The sequence below is a fragment of the Xenopus laevis genome, chromosome 1L (assembly GCF_017654675.1).
Source record: "Xenopus laevis strain J_2021 chromosome 1L, Xenopus_laevis_v10.1, whole genome shotgun sequence".
Taxonomy (NCBI): domain Eukaryota; kingdom Metazoa; phylum Chordata; class Amphibia; order Anura; family Pipidae; genus Xenopus; species Xenopus laevis.
Genome location: NC_054371.1, coordinates 174149752 through 174168959, shown reverse-complemented (window position 1 = coordinate 174168959; position 19208 = coordinate 174149752). Strand labels below are relative to the sequence as shown.

General features: G+C 39.1%; 1 protein-coding gene across 11 annotated transcripts in view; it reads right to left on the bottom strand.

The window, feature by feature from the left end:
• The window catches only part of LOC398642 (nuclear receptor corepressor 2), a 225038-nt gene that overhangs the window by 149805 nt on the left and 56025 nt on the right, over positions 1-19208 (bottom strand). For 10 of the 11 annotated variants that reach the window (XM_018262644.2, XM_018262628.2, XM_018262635.2 and 7 more), the window contains one exon: positions 6595-6804. In XM_018262644.2, the coding sequence (XP_018118133.1) occupies positions 6595-6699 (105 nt within the window). In that variant the 5' untranslated portion in view covers positions 6700-6804. Of the gene's footprint in view, positions 1-6594; positions 6805-8898; positions 9328-19208 lie in introns of those variants that run through there. The other variant, XM_018262612.2, reaches the window with a different exon arrangement.

Here is a 19208-nt window from a genome sequence, read left to right as displayed (position 1 = left end):
AACAGTTTAAGGAACAATATTACATTGCGAGATGTGGATTTTTAGTCTTATTGGTGCGAATTGTTTTGCTCTTTGCGACTTTTATTACATTCCCCTGTCAGAACCCAAAGAGATTTTAGCAAAAAAGTCAGGTCATTGTGGGCCCACATCCAGGAAGATTTTTTTGGAAGCAGCAGCACCTTTAATATGGTGGTGTAGTAAGAGTGGACACTGGAAGGCTCTCCCAGAATGCCATGCATTGGCACATAGCAGCTAGTTCAAGTAGCATAACAGAAAACACAAAGACACTGCTATGAGCAACGCACTAATGGACAATTATAAATCAAGGCACTATACAGCACACAATGGAGCCTAATCAGCAGGCATTAGCATATTTCCAGCAAGTTCAGCACTGATACCAAAAATATATTACAATAAAACCTGCTTAACACACATCTACCAGTTTAGGCAACAATATGCTGAATTTGTTAGGGTGTGTATATCTAATGAGAAATTCTATACAATAAGGAATTATACCTTACTCAGTACCAACCTTTATATTCATGGTGTGCTGAATCTAAAGGCCCCCATACATGGGCAGATATAAGCTGCCAACAGATTAAGTTGCCAGCCTATTACACGATCGAGAAGGGGCCCGAAAATCGGGTAGATGTTGATCAGTCCGGCTTAAAAATCCTGAGGAAGGGGTTGATCCCCGAAAGCTTGTGCCACATTCTGCTGAATATATGATTTAAAGGCATTGCCCGAAGGTATTGGTGTGCTTCCTCCCTTTGGGAAATTGAATGTGATAGACTTTTGAAACTCACATGAAAGCACAATTGATGATCTACGAATGCCTGTGAAACAATATAGTAATTTGTTCTTTGAGATGTGAGTTCCTTTTGTCTACACGTTGTGGTTACTTACACAGACAAGAAAACACGTGAGAATCACACAAACACACGGGGGAGGACAGACAGAATGTTTTTCTGAACTATAAATACATCATTTGCAGTATTTTTTCTGGACTCTAGCTCTACATTTGCAGCAGCTCCCATTTGTTACATGAAAATGGACCTGCTCTGCTACTTGCCCCAAAGTGTGAAGTCACGTATTGGGACTCCTTAAATTGATGATTTGAACACTATAATATAAGCACAGATCTGTCACTAAGGATTAAACCAACAGCAGAAATAAATGAATCATTAATCACACAAGAAGAGGAGGCAAAGTGTGCCCAAGATGCACATGTTCTAAACATCAGCCTCCATTACACTCAAATTAAAGTGAGAAAGCAAGTGATAGATCATTAACATATAGCCATGCAAGGGCCCCAAGAGATTAATCAATACGTTGTAAAAGAAATACATTAGGGAGGCTGAAAATTCTTTAATCAAAATAGCATTCACGCAAGGCTTCACTTGATCATAGCTCCAAAGTCATCTTTCCTTAACCTTGAACAGGTCACTTTTGAATAGGAAAAATGTCACTTTGAAAGTGACAAAGCAGCGTGCCAAGGCTTTTCCTCAGATAACAGGATTGCTGTCAAAACATCATTATCATCATGAAAAATGCTATTGAGATTACACAAAATCATCTACAGCTTTGCTTCCAATCTGTATGTTTGACCCAGAGGTGGTGGAATCAGCCTGGAGATAAAGACCAGGCCCCAGACTGGCAATCTGTGGGTTGTAGCAAATGCCAGAGGGGCTGCTACAAGATGCCATAGACAGTCACGGAGTGGACTAGTGGGGGTTGTTTGGGCCTCATTGTACTTTAACCATGTTGGTGCCATTTAGGGTTGCCAAAATGAAAAAAAAAAATGCTGACCCTTCCATATTTTCTCTTTCTTCCCCATTAATAATATTGGCAAAAAACCAAATTTTTACCGGCCACACTAGTAAAATACTGCTCAGGTGGCATTATAAGAACACATAATATTCTGTATTTATGCCTGGGATGTAAGGATCTGATGCAGAGGGGACTGGTTGAATAAAACTCCCACTGGCCATAACAATAGCCACTAAACACACACCTCATCCATCTAATACAGACAAAATAGAAGCAGTTTGTTTAAATATATATTCTTCTGGCACGTGAAATGCAGAATTTTTCACACTTCAGTTTTTGTCACTGGATAAAGGTTTCTTCACAAGTCTGATTTTATCAGTTGAATGGCGCATAACAAATTGGAGGCGATTTCTACAGAACCACAGGGCACAGCACAGAATACAAACACAATTACAGGGGAAAAGCTGTTTAAAACAATTGCAGTAATCAAATGCACATTTAATGCACTGGTAATGCTGTTTGGAAGTCGGCAGCTTCAGATTTAATGTTCATACCAATAAAACAGGAATAATCTGCTCCGGCAGCCTTACAGTTTCAATCTTGCAGAGAGACTGGAGGCATATTACCCCAAATTCTGCATTGCAGGGGGCAAAAGAGATTAACCCGGCACGCGATGTGCGATGCCACACATATCAGCTTTAGTTATAAAGTTATAATTTATTCTGTCTCCTTTATTCAATTTGGTTATATTTGATGTTACTTGACATGAATTGGCCATTTATCCCCAGTGTAGATAGCTCACTCCAGCCAGTTTCATTATATTCTTATGATTAATTGTTCAAAATTACTTCCACTGTATACTATAACCTTAGGGAAGTGGCACACACACAGATTTGGATCTGGATAGCAAAATATTTTCAGGATATTTTAGTCTACAGGCTGTTTACATGGACAGGGTTGGTCTCTTCACCTGTGTGTGCCGCATACCACATACCTTTTACCTCCCTCCTTAACTTTGTGGCAGTGATTGGGGCAGGGGGCCTAGGTCGGCAAATAATGTGCTCATAATTAATTAACTTTCAGCACTTTGAGAGCTAAATAACCATTACTGCAATGTTCCTGCCAACATATCTGGGGTTAATATTCTCATTATCCAGTTTCTTACTGCCATGTCTAGGATTTATAAAGCCTTATAGTCAATTTCTATAGTTACCATACTAGCATATCTGCATAATTATGGCTAAAGGTAGTGTTAAAGGAGGAGTGGCCTAAAGTTTTCAGCACTGCAGCCCCATATTTTGTTAAGATCATCCTGCTTGTTTATGTACATAGCAGGTAGTGGCGGTAGATGGGAATGTGGGCGATATTGGGAATAAATGTGTGATGTTCTTTATTCAGCATTATTTATGAACAGAAAACACCATCTAAGAACGTAACTTAAGTCGAGTGCTGAAACAGATGTTTAAGAAAAAGCCAGTTTGAAGGGACTTGGGCACTCAGGACTCTGAAATCATTGAGGGAAAATGGGCCAGTAACACCAAAAAACATAGAACAACTTGAAAAACAGCTTAATATAGTATACGCTTGAAACGCTGATAGTTAATGTTTTTTTACCCTTGGAAGATCTGAGCATGGAGTGAATCAAAGCTATTACATGGGCAGATATTTTTCCAGAAAACAGCATTTGGCATACCCCACAACAAAACAAAAATGGCTAAAAATGCCCCATGTGCCAATATCTTAATACATTAATTTAAATAAGAACACTGCTTTTAGAACACTGATATTGACAATGCCAGGTTCTGAGTCTGAAGAAATATGGGAGATTCCTGATCTGTTTTAAGGTCAGAACATGAGATTAACACCTCCCTAACCCCAAATGAGTCATCAGAGATGATTGGGTGTCCATGCTCTAGAGCAGTGATTCCCAGCAAGTAGCTTGTGAGCTACATGTTGCTCTCCAACACCTTGGATGTTGCTCCCAGTGGCCTCAAAGCAGGTGCTTATGTTTGAATTCCAGGCCTAGAGGCAAGTTTTGGCTGCATAAAAACAGGTGCACCGCCAAACAGAGCCTCAATGTAGGTTGACAATCCACATAGGCCAATAACAGCACTTGTTTGAAACATTTTTCATGCTAGTGTTGCTCCCCAACTCCTATTACTTCTGAATGTTGCTCACAAGTTCTAAAGGTTGGGGATCCCTGCTCTAGAGGTTGGGTTTAAGTTAAAAAAAAAAAAAAATACAATAGGCAGAGACAATTTCTGCATATGTTAAACCAAAAGCATACTTCCCCTTTAAAATTGTTTCAGCAGGATAATCATTCAAATCATATATGTGGTCTCTATTAAACTGTCTGTTGCGGGTTGCCAAGAACAGGAAACCCAAAAAATACACAAAGTGCAAATGAGAAAAGCATCACTTCCCCTCCTGCAGTTTCTAACTTGAGAGCAGCTTGGTGCGTGTGTATAAACAGCCAAACATTTCCTCCACATGTGCTTTCATGGAGAGAATAATGTGCAAGCATGTTGGATCCTTAATAAGTTATAACTGCAAGGGATAGTCAATTACTCCCAGCACCCTGACAGAAAACCTCTTCAAAGGTTGCAGAACTCAAGCTCTCAGCACCCTCTGTCCGTAAAATTCCTCCAGAAAGTCTTTGGATGTCCCTTTATAATTCTCAAGTTCGATATTTCATAAATCAGCTGTATCTCTCTATGTCCCTTCTAAAGAATAGGCAGTTTGTTATTGTTTACTTATGTTACAGGTAACATGAGCAATGGGTTTCTCCTGATAGCTGGTTATATATCCAATATCTACAATTTGATGCAATTTAGGACAATTCTGAGACTATGGTGCTTCCAGTTGCACAACACCAGTGGTGCTATTTCCCTTTAAAGCAACAGTACATGGGGTTTTAATAAGGCCTATACATTTTGAAAGGGAAAAATAAAGACTTGCCACTAGGGACTGCCAGTTTAAGTGACATCCTAAGAATTAACATTATTGTCTGAAAATGCAGAATGTGGGTTTCTCAATTTGAAGCAATACAAGATTATGCATTTTATTTCTGCTATTTTCAATAGAAAAAGCATCACTGATTAAATGATCAGCCCTCCAGGAAGTAGCTAACAACATGCATGGGGCACCTTGCATCTAATAGCTGCACCAGTTAGGGTCACCAGCGACATATAAGTCTTTAGCCTGTGATGCCTGATCTGTGACCAAAATATGTCACGTTTACAAACGAAAGTTCTGCAGCGTGTGTTATAGTATATGATGGTGTAGTAATAAGATACCATTCTCACTTAACATAGTAAGTGGGCCTCACTGATTTAGCGAGCAGCATCACCAGGTCATCACTGCAGCAAAATGATGTGAGTTTCTATGGCAATGAACCAAATACTGATGTAACAATTAGAGTGTTACATTACTGGTTTGCTGCTGTCCTGGAAATCCCACAAGAGCATTGATTTCCATCAGAAATGACATAAGTATATGAGTAATAGTTACAATGTCTCTCCTTTCAAAGCACATTTTTCTACTTTTCCGTAAGGTTTAATTTTGTTGTTTTATTTTTGTGCTGGTTATTCTCTTTCTATTGCTACTTCCTGCTCTAAATAGTACACTTAAAGGAGAACTAAAGCCTAACTAAATAAGTAGGTTAGAAATGTTGTACATTATGTTTTGGGCTTCTGTGCCAGCCCAAGGCAACCACACCCTTTAGCAGTATAGTTCTGTGCCTCTGAATAGTAGCTCCCCATCTTCTTTTCTACTGATTCACTGCACATGCTCTGTGCTGCTATCACTTACAGAGCTTAGGGACCGACTCACAATATACTATACAGAATATAAATGTCACAATATAAGGCTGATTAGTAAATAATACAGATGATTACATAGCAGCACAGAAACCAGTGCAACAAGCATTAGACTTTAATAAGCCCTGTAGCATCAGCTTATATTACAGGCCAAACTAATTTTCTGCTTGATAATTTGTAATGACGCCTAAGCTTAGCTTCTCAACAGCTGCTCAGAGCCCACCGAGCATGTAAGTGTCGCAGACACTTTCCAAGATGGTGACCCCATGTGACAAGTTTGAAGTCTTGGATCATTGCTGTGATTGAGAAGCTGAAACTTTCGGCTGGTGCAATAAGTGCAGTATACAGTGTGTATAAAATATGCCATTTTTAGCCATATTCATTTTTAGGGTTTACTTCTCCTTTAAACCTGATTACAGATCAGTATGTGCTTACTAGATTTTAATAAGTGTTATAAAATGGTACATTGATCATTAGTAATTTTCTTATGTACAATTTGGTGCCCATTCTATATTCATGGGGCATTTCCAGGGTACTGCGCTTGGGGGAACCCCACTGGTGAGGAATGGGTTTTTCTTAGGCCAAGGGCCCATCTATTTGCTTGGATCTGCCTGTCACTGCACAAATGGGACTGATTACAGCCAAAAAGCACAATGAAGCACATTTTTGTGCCACCTGCATGTATGTAATTAATCTTTATCTTTAATTTATTGCAACACCTCTGTTGCTATAAATCCTGTTTAATTATTAAGAGGCATGGTTATTGTTTTGGCTACATTACAGGGTTATGGGTAACATAAGTCACTAAATCACTTTCACCACAAGGCAAAGACAATTGCTTGCTGCATCAGCTACAACCGGTTTATACATAATACAGTAGTAAACACTCTTCTGTATAGGAACAGTTTATATTTTAACCATAGTTTCCATATGAACGAGTTTGTCTGGAAAGTGAATGAGACCTGTGCGTGGGAGTTAAGTGTTGTTGGTTTTGAATGTGTCTTACCGTGTGCGCACGAGACAACTGCATTGGATAAGCCATAGCATGGGGAGGGTAGCGGGCCTCTCCTGTCCTCCGGCTCTGTGTGGCTTGCTGAGTAGATCCAGACATCTTTTAAGTGCAACCAGATGTGCTCTTGCACTTTCTTAAAATGCACTGATGGGAAATGGCAGAGGATCATGGGAATATTCAGCCTGTGGTCACATCACTGAGTACCTACATTAGAAAAAGGAAGATTTACATTAAAATTACATTCTTTTATTATCCCATAATTGCCATACATGTGTTAATACTTTAATTATCCGAGGAAAGAGTTTAAAGGGCAGATGCACCAAGCGTTACACAACGGTTTGTCACATTGTGTTACTCAGGCAGTATTGTTAACAAGTGCAAAGCTAATTGGTGATGGTACACAGAATAATCAGGTCACATGATCTTATCTGCAACTAAAGCTGGCCATAGATGCAAAGATCCGATTGTACGAATCATCGTACGATCGGACTTTCCCATCTCCCGACCCGCCACTAACCATTCAGATCAAAGTCTTACCAGTCAGATTAGTTAAAGAACAGATCAGCAATGTTCTGCCCCTGACAGCAATCGTACGATATCTATGTCCAACCAAAGCTAGTGACAGTCTTCCGCTGAAAATCGTACGATCGGCAATACACGCAGAGATATTATCGGCAGCCGACAGAAATTTTCTAACCTGTCCGATCGACCAAACGACCGATCTCCGCCGGATGAAAAATGTCGGGACTCTCCACACACGATCCGAATATCGTACGAATCCTCGATTCGTACGATCAGATCTTTGCGTCTATGGCCAGCTTAAGGCGGCCATATATCCAAGCAGATGACTTGCATACATATTGGTTACATACTGGTGCAAACTCTACCCCACTGGGCTTTCCACATATACTTATAATCCATCTGTACTGCCTATGTGTGGCCAACTGACATAAGATTCATGCAGAATCCCTGCATTAATATACATTTCTGCACCTACTTCTACAATGGGACATTCCACTACATTATGTGGTTTTCACAACTAGCAAATATACATATACATATAGCTAGAACGACTATCGTTTACACTATCATGGTGTGATCACTGCATCATTTCAAAGTGTGCCACTAGCTCCCAGCTGCTACAAGGCATCTATAGGGGTAAGAATTTAGGTCTGGACAAATATTTCCTTTGGGAGAGACACAGGCTAATTCCACTTCTGATATGACACAGCAAAGGGCAACTTCACTAAGAAAAAGTAGCCTCTAACACCTTGTAGATACTAACACTAAAAACCAACTTTGACATTGATTGATATTCCTTTATTTGGATTTCAAATTTGCAACGCTCCAACCTGAAATCCAATCTATGTATTGAATATGAATGCATTCTTATCACCATCATCCACTGACATTGATGGAGGTTGGTTTTTAACTGTGACCAGTTGATTTTGTGACCAGGTGATTCCCTGGTGGCCAGTAATAAAAAACCAACACACTTCCTTCAATTCCAGCTAAAAGCAGATGGACACTACACTATTCAGTAAACAATGTGCCAAGATATTCTGCGGTACTTTTTTTTTTGCCAAGCTTGGCTACACAGCAGTTCTGCTTTATACACTAAGTAAACATGAAGCATAATAGAATATGTAAAACACTCTGCCTAGAGCTGATCCAGATTAGAATCACAACAATGGCAGCTTGTACACTCGGGTTTCAGAAGCAAAAATAGAACTAGCTGGCAGATAAGAATTTCTGGCCCAGTTTGTCTGTCACTAAGCTTTTTAGCTTTTTGGTTTATTATTTTAAATTCAACTTAATTCCTTCATGCATATGATTACTGCTGATAGCAGCACGGTGGCAGAGTCATCAGCATGTTTGGGTAGCATTGCTGCCTTGTAGTGCTGGGGGCCGAGGACACTATCTGCAAGAAATTCTTATGTTCTCCCTTTGTCTACCTGGGTTGTCCAAGTTTCCTTTCACACTCCAAAAACATAGCGAACAAATTAAATGGCTCCTATTAGAAAGCAGCCAGGCTGCTAGAGGGCACTGGATTAAGGTAATGTTTGTCCATTCCTGTAGCAATTTCCATGTTTTCTTACTGCATTAATGCATTAAATACGAGGATGAGAGCTCACCACATGCTGTTGCACTGCTACTCCTAGCGTCCTTGTAAAAAATCTTGCTGTTTAACAACAAGTAGCAGGGTACAAATTGAGCATCAGCGGCTGACAATGTACCAGTAACCCTTTTACAGCTCATGGCATTAAAACAAGCACACGCATATAGGCCAGTACATACCCAGTGTATGATACACTGTCGAAAGCGGAGTCATCACATTACTTTTGCCAGCCCCCCCAGCCATCTCACAGTGCTGCGAGGTTTTCCCCCCTGATCAACGGAAACAAGGAAGTTCTCTTCAAGCTCCACCTTCACTGTACAACTTTACTCCAATCCTTCACTCTGCTGAGAGCCCCAGGCTCTGCTTTCGTAATTAGAGTGTAAGGGATCAGATTCTCTTGGTCCAACGCCAAGTCTGAGTTCTTTTGTCCTTGCTGCTTCTGTGAGGGCTGGGTACAGATGTGTAAGCTGCCAACCGAGGCAGCAGTTAATGTGTGAAACTGAGACTGTGTGTGTCAGTGTTTGGGGGGTTACAAGGGAAGTTCTCTCTTTTAACCGCAGATCAAGGGACAATGATAAACTTCTCGGTTATCTCCTGTTGAGAGTTGCCACTAACACTTCCCCTCTAATACGATTCTAGGCATAAACAGTTCATTAAACGGCTGTCGGATTCTTTGCAAGTTTTATCTGTCACAAAATAGATTTCACTCCTTGAAATGTGCTCCTGTCTTACATCACATCAATGCATATTATGCAATACGGTGCATATGTACTATACGCAGCATGATTTGAGATAAGGGGCCCAAGTGGTTTAGGAAAGGGACTGGGTGTTGCTTCCTCTTTTCGGACCGACAGTTGCAGACAGAGCAGTAATTGTCCACAGATAGCTGACAGCAGGTCTGGACTGGGACTCAAAATAGGCCCTGGCATTTCAAATATACAGAGGCCCAACCAGTCCTCCACCAGCCCACTCCACAGTGAATGTCTATGGCATCTTACAGCAGCCCCTCTGGCATTTGCCAGAACTCACAGATTGCCAGTCCAGGCCTGGCTGACAGTTGCTTAATCTGGAGGCACTATACGGACACAATCATTTAAAAAAAATTGTGATTAACTTGCCCAAATAATTAGGGACATATATGTTTAAACTCTGGCTTATGTAATAAGACTAAAGGTGGAGACAAACAGGCCAAGCTAGTTATCACTGTACCAAAGGAATAATCCGGTCACTGTGTTGGCCTGTGAAGCTCTGAACCAGAGCAGATGGTACATACACCAGCTCAAGTCATCAGATTTCACTTTACCCCTGGACATTGAATGAATATAGCCATGCTACCGTTCGAGTGGCTGACCAACAGAGACAATTAATCAGTAATTAAATGAAAACGAGCCTCTGGGGGCTTTTGATGCTTTGAAATAGGCCAAAACTGGAATAACTGCAATTAGATTTATTTTGGGCCAATACATTGTATAAAACTGGCCAGACCCCACCAACAGCAATAATAATTTCACTGTTATAAAAATATTCTTGAGACCGGTAGCTATAAAGAAACGTTCTGTGGCTTGGCTTATGCATATAAAGGTGGATTTTTTGTTTTCCCTTTTGGACTAAAAACTCGAAGCAAGGTAAAACCAAATGTATTCTTTGTATGCACTGAATGTTTTAGGAAGTAAATACGACACGATCACCAAAACAGATACAATCTTTTCAGTCCGTTATCTATTACTTAACAGATCCAGTTTGTATATAATGACATATTGAAGGAATTATTTACCGTGACCCTGGACACAAGTGCAGAGGTAGAAAAATCATGTACCATAGTGCTAATACAAGATGGACTTGCGTCCAGGGTCATCTGCATTCTGCACATCGCACAATTAAAATATTGGCATGAGGTGCAGAGCAGTACAGGACTCTGTCCATCTAAAGGAGGCATATGGGCAGGAGGGGGAAAGGTGCCCATACACTGAGAGATCCGCTCGTTTGGCGATGTTGTCAAACGAGCGGAGCTCTCCCTAGGGCCCAACGATCGGATCCTAACGAATACCAATGGGTGGTCGGATCGCAGGACCGCATCAACGAATAGATGCGGCCGCGATCCAACGGGATTTTTTGTCCCATCCGATCGAGATCTAGCCGACTTTCGGCCAGATCTCGATCGGTGAGGCCCGTCGGGGGGCCCCATACACAGGCCAATAAGCTGCCGCCACGGTCTGTCGGCAGCTTTTATCGGCCCGTGTATGGCCACCTGAAAACAAGTCCCGTGGATGAAAAACATGGCAGCTTGCGGCTGTTTATTTGGCCTTTGAATCCTGTTGTGCTACTAGTAAATGACCCCTAAAATCTTCTGTGGAATTTTTCAGTTTGTATTGGTGGCTTTATTTTTCAGGCATTCTAATTAATCCTGTTAGTGGGATCATGCTGATAGCAGTAATTAAAGATTCCCTAACACCCAGGGCCAAACAGGGATAAACATTTTTAGGTCCTATAGAGACCTCTCAAAATGGGACCTCGCCAATCTGATTTGCTACCCCTACATGGGACAATAAATAAGCTGCTGTTTGGAGGAGGCTGTTGTGTAATAACATTTTGCCATTTTTCCTTCAGTTATATAAAGTTTAATGTTACTGCACTTGTGTATTAATTATTTGTTCCTAGCGGGGTCACCCGTAGGTGCATCCCCAGATCCCAGTAGGTGGAAGCGTCAGAGAAATTCACAGTACGTTTTATATAGCAAAGGGGATTCAGGCCCTGCATTGGTAAGAAACTGTAAATTTGTTGAGGGTGTACAGCCTATAAAACAGGAGGTGTCAAAACAGGAATATATATATATATATATATATATATATATATATATATATATATATATATATATATATATATATATATATATATATATATATATATATATATATATATATATATATATATATATATATATATATAAAATATAGCAGAAAGGACCCGCACTCCGTTTTCAAAAAGTTCAGTGATTTATTTTAAAACTCACAGTGTCTCCAACGTTTCGGCCCTCTTTGGGGCCTTTATCAAGGATCCTTGATAAAGGCCCCAAAGAGGGCCGAAACGTTGGAGACACTGTGAGTTTTAAAATAAATCACTGAACTTTTTGAAAACAGAGTGCGGGTCCTTTCTGCTATTATATATACTCAATTTTTGACCGAGCACCCGGCTGAGTGAGATGTGAAGGAGTGCGGGTATTATTTGCAATAATCGTTATATATATATATATATATATATATATATACATATATATATTATAAATAATACTGTAAATAATAATTGGCTAAAAACACACCTGCAAGGAGATAGTTTGTAAAATCTCCCTGTGTCTAGGTGGGTGTCCTTCCACTCTCTGAAACCATACAGGCAGGTAATTGGTTCCTAACAGTGGAACATAGTGATTTGCAGTGAGCAATTTTACAATGAGGAAAGGGAAAGTTTTAAATGATGATGATGCCATTACTGATGACATGTTAGACCACGCCTCTTGTATTAGACCACTCCTACTTTCCCAACGCTGCATTCCCACATGGTTGGAAACATATATTACAAACATACACATAAATAGAATAATTGTATTGTATGTAATATGTAATATATAATACCGGTATAAAATATAAAAAAAACTGACAGTATCTGCCATAGAGTCCCAATCGCTCCAAATCTTTCTGATCAAGTGCTTAAATGCTGGCTGTCAAAAATGTTTACGAACATCTAATATATTCATATTTATTAATAATAATAAAATATCTATACCAAGAGACAAGATGGAAAAAGATATATGTATTTATAAACGCCACTGAAAACTTAAAAAAAAAACACACAAAAAAATAGAAAAACTCACATTCCACAGAAATCGCTGCTTTGGTGTTCCTACTTGCGTGACCTATCACTGCATGCTGACATGTCTTATTTACACCAAGCTGCGGTAAGTGTGAGAAGTGAGTATGGAAGATAAACTGATGTGTGGTGAGAAAACATCACATTAGATACACAACAGTGACTGTGAACCCCTACCTACGTCTAGGCAAAAGCACAGAGCTGCTGCTGCACCACTGGAAAAAGGCTATCACTCTTATGCTATACATAGTGTATTTCAGTGTGATGCCTGCCAGTAAAATTAAAGCTAGCATACATGGCAGGGTAGGAAATGGTGATAGTCATACGGCCACATAATGTGGCTTAGACTTTTTTTTTGTAGTAGTAAAGATTTTCTTTTTTTTTATTATTATTATTCATACTCTACAGAATACAGCTGACGCTCATCATTTATTACTAAAAAACCCCCAAAAAATAAATATTCACAGCATGGCTACCTAATGAAGAAATATAATGTTTATATATCATAGGGCTTCAAACAGATGTGTCAAATTGCATCTTATCCAAAACAGAATTGCATTTTAAAGTTTGGTTTCCTTTTAAAGTTTTAAATGGCATTGTAACTATATCTGAGGCAGTATGTCACCGATCTGAGCTGAGTGCATTAAAAAGATTGGTTCCCGTGGGTATTTCAGGATAAAATGTAGAGCTTGAAATGTGTGGTTTCAACCTTAATAGTCCCTGCGGAACTCTGGGTTCCATGTCGTCTCAATGAAGCGTTTAATTCTGGGCACGTTATCCTATTCTAAACCACTGTGCGTCTATTCTGTACCAATTTGCACGCTCACTACAGATGACTTGGGATGGAAGGATTTTTATAGTAAAAGCCTTTTGGGGATACAAAAAAAAAATAATCAGTTCTCCAGAGTTTATTCCAGACAAAATTAAATTAGTAAATAGGAGGCTTCATTGTTGTTCTTGGGCTCCGTTGATGAAAAATTACCAAATTCTACTACTTCTAATATTTTTTTTGTTTGCTTATGGGGCCAAGTCACTAATGCTTAAGCATGCTCTTGCACTAATTTGTGTATGGTTACAGGGAAAATTTTCATGTATACACAGTTTAAATGTGTGTCTAAACAAATCCTACATTTAAATAGTAACAGCCCCCCAGGGCCTATTGCAGTAGCTCACACTAAACGCCATTTAGGGTAAGATTTGAGAAGAACTATTATTTTCTCTCCAAGATACACCTGGAAGCTCAGCTATGTAATCGTCTGGACCATATTTGGAGTAAAAATCACATTTCGTATTCTCTAGTCTAAACTATGACTATAGTCATAGCAGCAAATGTGGCAACCCTAATTGAAAGAAGCATGGCACCAAGGGCATAACTACAAAGGAAGAATACCCTCGGACTTCAGGGGGACCCAGTGAAAATCTAGCTGACAAGCAATTTTAATATATGTTTATGAAAAATATCTTCTTCCAAAGTTTAAGAGGTTCCTCAAAACATTTTGTTTCAGGGCCCTTCTAGTTACACCCCTGCATAAAACACTAATAAGAAAGCTGATCATTATTTGAAAATAATAGAGGGAAAAAAAGTCAACAGCTTTTTCGCCTCTAAACCATATGGTGTGTAGGGTTAGTCAAGATGGTGGAATTATGAAGGCCAGTATACACATATATGCACTACAAACATTCTGCCAATTGTTGTATGCAGAAATCCATTATGCAGGGTCTCATTGTGCACTGGTAATCTATTTATCTACAGGGCACAGTTTTAACTTTTTTTTAACCTAATCAAGCAAAATAATTTTTTGACACAATTTACTATGCTACCGTATATTAAATATATTGCATTTATTGGCTGTCTATAACGAGGCTAGTAGGATCAATATAATGATGACATGCCTCATTGTGCACTTTAAACCTGGACCCCACACTAGCCAATGCATTTACCCAATTTACTAATAACACAGTGATTTGCTAGCTCTAGAGAACAATATTTGTCAGTACCTGAGCCAAATTAAGTCTTCCATATATATATGTATGTATATATGTATGTATATGTATGAACAAGCACTTCTATAACCCATACCTGCTTTTAAAATGTTGCATTACACATTTGCTTTTAGAGCATCTACATGGAGCACATACTGCTACAAATGACAGATTCATATTATAAATATCTTGCCGTTTCATAAAGTGCAATGTACATGACTGCCAAACGCAGTACATAATTCTATGAGTCAGGTATAGTGATTTTCCAAAAGCAATCTCACTTGTTTGAGAAGGAACATTATGTTCCAGCTAACTTCTAATCCATCTTTTCTTGAAAACCTCACAGCAGAATAAATGAATTGAGTCTAGCTACATATTCTTACTGTCACGAATTTGCATAGAATTTCTGCATATCGCCGCCGGCGCATACATTTGCGAGTCTCTCGTGAAAATACGTCAATGTCAAAAAATTTTGGGTGCGTCCGAAAAAGTCGATCACGTCAAAATCGATGCGCGTCAACACTATATGGCGGTCCATTGACTTTAACACCAGCGTCAAAATTTACGCAAGCAACTTTTCAGATGCCCATCCAAAATTGGACACGGGTGTCAATTTTCGAGTTTCACGATTTTTTCACTGATAAATTCGCCCATCACTAATTCTTAACTGTTTAAAGCTTCCAGAATGCCGACAGCAAGGACAGTTTCCACCCTGTGGAGAGTGGAGGTTTATGGCATCATTTCAATAGTGTAAATAATGCAAATAGACGTCTAATAAAGGTACCTTTTGATTAACCAAAAAATTAGCAATAATGTGTGGGTAGGCACAAGTAGACAAATTGTTAGAATATTTGGTCATGCTGGGTCCCCACCTAAAATACATTGTTCCCTATGCAGTATTGTTATGCTTCATTGCTCCTATCACAGTTTCAGGAACAAGGTGAAGCAGAGCACACTCTAATAACTTCACAGAGAACGCCTGGTGCACAGGGTAGAGGTACGGCAGCCCCCAATGTATAATCGAACGAGAAAAACTCTGGCACTCAAGGCAAGTGAAATGCAGGGTTCCCCCTTGCTTTTATTTCTTGTGCAGACGTGCAACGTTTCGGGGTGACCCCCTTTATCAAGCATCAGGGGGTCACCCCGAAACGTTGCACGTCTGCACAAGAAATAAAAGCAAGGGGGAACCCTGCATTTCACTTGCCTTGAGTGCCAGAGTTTTTCTCGTTCCTATCACAGTTTGTCACCATTACAGATTCCTTTAGCTCTGGCCACTGCACTACATCAAGCTGTGCTCCTATTAGCTAGTGTTATTCTGTTGTCCAGCTGAAACCCTACTAACCAACAGCAACCAATCAATAGAGCAAATCTTTGTACATTTCTGATGGTTGCTATAGGTTATTAGACCCAGACCTCTCAGCTCACTCATATTTATTCCCATGGTGGGTGAGTGTGGAGTAAGGGCTGAGTAGAATGGCTGTGGTTTGTCAGTCTGTCCGGCCCATGGTCAGAAGACAAGGTAGATATATCTTGTTATTTGTCTAGATATATCTGTAGACCTGGTGCAAACTTTTTGCACATGGCAACTAACAAAGAGGCTTTGATTAAGGTTATAACACCAGGGAGACTTTTCATAAATGCAAGTTGCTAGGATGCAAATATTGTTCCAGCCCTTGTAGCATGAGTTTCTGCAAGTGCCCCTAATTTTAATTATTTTAATTTACCATGAATGTCTATAGGTAAGGCACAATATTTAAGCAGATTGATTTGGAAATAAAAGTTGTGCAACAGGCAGAATTATTAGTCTATGGACTAATAAATTAGTCAAATATAATGTATACATTTATATTTGACTAACACAAAATTACAGCCATTTCAGACAAGCCTAGGCTGCGTTAAACAATTAAAATTGATACACATAGGTTTCCTTATAACACATGCACACACTGGCATTAGGTGCCATTACTCAAGAGGCTGTCAAAGGTGTCACTATATTGGACCTTCAGCTATTTTCATCTACAACTCACAGACGCCAATCTTTGGGGCTGTTGGGACTTTCAAAAGCTGGAGCAGTGCAATAGTACGTGTTCACAACACCAGCTTAAAAAAACAAAAGCCTCTAGGTGCTTTTGTAATTGTATATGACCTAAAACAGTTTACCAAACTGTCACCAAGGGGCAGTTGCTTTTTTATTAGTAGTATGATCATCAATCCAAGTGTGAACCCATCTGAGAAGTGGGTTCACCAAATTTGACTGAATTATTAATGTGTTAAAAAGAAATACCAAGGCAATAAATGACTCCCACTGGCAATTACCAAGCTGTCGGCAGTATGTGCTGTACTTTAGGTCAGCATTTGGACCAATCAGACAGTCAAGTACAGATGGAACCCACTTTGAGGGAGTAAAGTCTAATAACAAAAACATGTTCTCATTTCATGACTTCCTTCCTGACAGCATTAGGTCTAAAAGGTCAATGTAAAGCAACTATGGCAATTATTTTAAAATGGAACAATATCATAGCCAACAGTCTATAATGAGATATAGGCCTAGTACATCAAAACATCAATTCTGCCCCTGCAACCTGTGTTTGACATTTCTCCATCAACATCAAGGTAAAATAACTTTTTTTAGGAACGCCTTGACCTCTCCTCAGACTTTTTTGGGAGTTTGTCCCACCAACATCACTGAATGGAGGGGTTGGATCTCAGACTAGTCGAGATGATGTAAAATAAAGGCTTTTATTCAAATGGAGCATTGGCCAATTTGTGTAAGCTAATCCAACGTTTGGAAGTATCTTGGGGGATGTGCACTCATTCATAATTCCAAAAAAAAAAAAAAAGTGTGCGACCTATATCCATAAATGTGACTTGGGTCTCTATCCAAATCTAGTTATAAAGGATATCACATGATTTAAAATAATTTGTGATAATAAAATATAACTGTGGTTTAATACTGTCTTGGCTCTATTCCATTCATTTCAGATTCAGTGTTGCTTTCTTCCTCTTATCCTTCTTTCATCTGCTATACAACATTATATCTTTTCAGCCATGTTACCTTACCTTCTTTTTGCACTAGCAATACATTACATGTGGCTAAGTCACAGCTTTTCAGAATCAAAACATAATAGTTCATTGAACAAGTACAAGACATTGATTGTTTTCGTGAGAACTGGCTGTGGGTTGAAGTAACTTTTAGCATTCTTATAACAAGGGTTACATGGAAACTCTGCTCATTATTGCATAATGGGGAAAAAGCATCTTCCTTCTAAAAGTTTCAATGTTTATAAAGTTATTAAAACCAGTATATGACTGGCTGTTTATATTCCTTTCACTTTAAGTTCTGACTACTGAGACAAGATGTGTCACCACACAATTTAGCGGATATCTTTCTCTTCAACAGCAGTTTGTATAATGTTTTGACACATTTATCACACTCATACTGTAAATATTGCCCAAAAAAGGCATACGAAACAAAATGATTCACCCATGGAGGGGTCAAGTGAGTGACCCATGATATTTATCATGTTACGCATTATTGGTCTATTGGAGTTAGACAGAAATGCTACACAAATTGGATTTGTTTATGGAAAATAAAATACATAAGGTCAATACAAAGATTTGTAAAATTAACTTGTGTTCCCCAGCATAGTGTAAATTAGAAGAGGATATCCAATCTGCAAATACAAATCACTTTTAGCATGTGACCCCCTGTTTCTTTAAAACAGGGGGTCTCAAACTAAAGGCTAATATGAGAAGAAAGCCTATTTGCTCTCCTAGATACACCTGAAAGGCCAGTTTGAAGGTCAATTAATAAAGGACTAGGGATGAACATTTACTTACTTTCTGGAGATTCTTGGAACAGTGGCTCAATGTCTTATACATACATCAATGTTTTCTAGATCTCTATTTTTTTTATAAACTAAGAGGATCTCTGACCACAGGTTAGCTTCCAAGGGGGTCTAGAAGTAAAATGAGTCTGATAACCACTGCTTTAAGAGCTCTAACGGTGGGCAGATATTACATGCTACAATTATGATCTTTCCTGTGACCATTGGGCATTGAATTTAGAGATCATGGAAGTTTGTAAAAACTCCCATAAACCTGAGATTTGAAGAAAAACCGACCAATCGAAATTTTTTAAATATTTGAATGGGGTCGACCCGCAAACTCAAAACTTAATTCGATTAGATTTTTTTCTTTGAAAAAAAACCCCTTGATTTTCAGGAAGGCTGCAAACAACTCCAAATTGATCCCAGGACGTTCCCCATAGGGTAAAACAGCAATTCAACAGGTTTAAGGTGGCAAATAGTCGAATTTGAATTCGGGCCAGTACATGATAAATTTCAACAATCAAATTCAATTTTTTTTTAAAAACTCGAAATGAATTTTAACTATTCCCTAGTTGAATTTCACAAAAAAAACACGAAAAATTTGAATTTTTACTTCGACCCTTGATAAATCTGCCTTTAAGAGTTGAATCGTCAGATAAGCAGGTAGAAACAATAGAATTCTACCTCTATCAAACGATCTAACAGTATCCCTTTGCTGATGTTCAAAGGCGATCAAAATTTACCCTCTTGGCCAATCAGTGAGGCGACCAACATCTAAGGCTTTTGCAGATATGGGTTGCCTCGTCTCCCACCAT